The 2,565-nt window shown below is 39.7% G+C and overlaps 1 protein-coding gene across 1 annotated transcript in view; it reads right to left on the bottom strand.

Moving 5' to 3' along the window:
* Positions 1-325: 325 nt before the first annotated feature.
* Hsp90 (heat shock protein 90) overlaps positions 326-2,565 on the bottom strand; it is a 3,150-nt gene continuing 910 nt past the window's right edge. Inside the window, exon 3 of the mRNA XM_011497472.1 lies at positions 326-2,331. Within this exon, the coding sequence (XP_011495774.1) occupies positions 420-2,331 (1,912 nt within the window). The 3' untranslated portion in view covers positions 326-419. The remainder of the gene's footprint in view (positions 2,332-2,565) is intronic.

Raw genomic sequence — 2,565 nt, 5'->3', positions numbered from 1 at the left:
AATGTAAAATGAGGAGAGAATTGTTGCTATAACACGAGTACAAAAAATTGTTTTACCAGAAATTATCATTATTATTATTATTGTTATATATATATATAAAAAAAAAAAAAAAAAAAAAAAAAAAAAAAAAAGGAAGAAAAGAAAAAATGGTGGTAAAGATTTACGATGTTCTTACAACATATAGTAAGTAGTGGCTGTATGGGCGCACAATTGGATGACGAGTCGTGTAAAAAATGATTGTAAACACGGTATTTATATAAAATAAATAGTTTCATTCATTCATACTAGATTTCTATGAACACACTCGTCATCCGACCGTGTCACGTTAAAAACTTAATACTCTTGTAATTTAAGAACAGTCTTTCTAAATTTCTAATTAAAAGTCTTTGGATCTTAAATATTTTCATTCCAGTCAAGTATTAATCGACTTCCTCCATCCTTGAAGCTTCTTCGACATCATCCTCCATTGGGAACTCTTTACTATCTACTTTCTCTTCCTCGACGATCACTTCATCGTCGTCGAATCCAAGACCTAACTTGATCATTCTGTATATTCTGGATGCGTGCACTTGCGGGTCCTCGAGGGCAAAGCCCGACGAGAGCAATGCCGTCTCGAACAGCAGCATCACCAAGTCCTTGACAGATTTGTCATGCTTGTCAGCCTCCGCCTTCTGTCGAAGATTCTCCATAATCGGATGGTCCGAATTGATCTCGAGATGTTTCTTGGCAGCCATGTAACCCATTGTTGACGTGTCGCGTAGAGCCTGGGCCTTCATGATTCTTTCCATGTTCGCAGTCCAACCATATTGGGAAGTGACTATACAGCACGGTGAGTCGACCAACCTGTTGGAGACCACTACCTTCTCTACTTTCTTATCTAGGATGTCCTTCATGACTTTGCAGAGATTCTCAAACTTAGCCTTGTCCTCTTCCCTTTTCTTTTGCTCGGCTTCATCTTCGGGCAGCTCGAGTCCCTCCTTCGTTACCGAAACCAAGGTTTTGTTATCAAATTCTCGCAGCTGCTGAACAACGTACTCATCGATTGGATCGATCATGTAGATAACTTCGAATCCTCGCTTCTTTACGCTCTCAACGAATGAACTGTTGGCTACTTGCTCTTTGCTTTCACCAGTGATGTAATAGATATGCTTTTGATTTTCCTTCATGCGTTCAACGTAATCCTTCAGCGAACACATTTCGTCACCGGATGCCGAAGTATGGTATCTCAGTAGTTCAGAAAGCTTTTTCCTATTCTGGCTGTCTTCGTGAATACCCAATTTCAGATTTTTGCTAAACTGTTCGTAGCATTTCTTGTAGTTCTCTTTGTCTTCGGCTAATTCTTCGAAAAGCTCCAAGCACTTCTTGACTAGATTCTTCCTAATAACTTTGAGAATTTTGTTTTGCTGCAACATCTCACGAGAAATGTTCAATGGCAGATCCTCGCTGTCTACCACTCCTCTGATGAAGTTCAAATATTCAGGAATAAGCTCGTCGCAGTTGTCCATAATGAATACTCTTCTGACATACAATTTGATGTTGTTCTTCTTTTTCTTGCTTTCGAAGAGATCGAAGGGTGCGCGACGGGGAATGAACAAAAGCGTTCTGAATTCAAGTTGACCTTCGACCGAAAAGTGCTTTACAGCAAGGTGAACTTCCCAATCGTTTGTTAAGCTTTTGTAAAATTCACCGTACTCCTCTTCCGTGATCTCTTCAGGATTCCTCGTCCAAATGGGTTTCATTTTGTTCAATTCCTCCTCATCCGTGTATTTCTCCTTGATAGTCTTCTTCTTCTTCTTTTCCGGCTTTGGCTTGTCCTCGCTCTCTTCATCGGCACCCACATCCTCGATTTTAGGCTTGTCCTCGTCCTTGTCCTCGTCCTTCTCCTCGTCGTCTTTCTTTTCCTCGTCATCCTCATCTTCGCTGAGCTCCTTGTCTCTCTCCTTCTCTACAACCAATTTGATGGGATAGCCAATGAACTGGGAGTGCTTCTTCACTATGTCCTTAATTCTCGATTCTTGTAAGTATTCGGCTTGATCTTCCTTCATGTGCAAGATAATCTTAGTTCCTCTGCCGAGCGGTTCTCCTTTGTCATGGGAAATGGTGAAAGAGCCACCAGCCGAAGATTCCCAAATGTATTGCTCGTCATCGTTATGCTTGGAGATGACCGTTACAACATCGGCAACAAGGTAAGCCGAATAGAAACCTACACCAAATTGACCAATCATTGAAATGTCAGCGCCGGCCTGCAGAGCCTCCATAAATGCCTTTGTGCCAGATTTAGCGATGGTTCCAAGATTGTTTACCATGTCAGCCTTAGTCATACCGATACCACTGTAAAAAGACAGCACACCTTAATACAGGTTACGTATACGAGTGAATTTCTAAATTTTTGTTAATAATTTTGTAATTTGTTTGTTGTTTGTAATTTTGTTAATTTCTAAATTCACTCGTTCCAATGAAAAATCTAAACTACATTCTTACCGTATGTATCTACATATACCCAAACACGATAGATTCAAATAACATTTCCATTATTTATTTATATTTATATTTATATTTATATTT

The sequence above is a fragment of the Ceratosolen solmsi genome, unplaced genomic scaffold (assembly GCF_000503995.2).
Source record: "Ceratosolen solmsi marchali unplaced genomic scaffold, CerSol_1.0 scaffold47, whole genome shotgun sequence".
NCBI classification, from domain to species: domain Eukaryota; kingdom Metazoa; phylum Arthropoda; class Insecta; order Hymenoptera; family Agaonidae; genus Ceratosolen; species Ceratosolen solmsi.
Note: the sequence above shows the minus strand (reverse complement) of the source record. Positions and strands in the feature narration are given on the sequence as shown.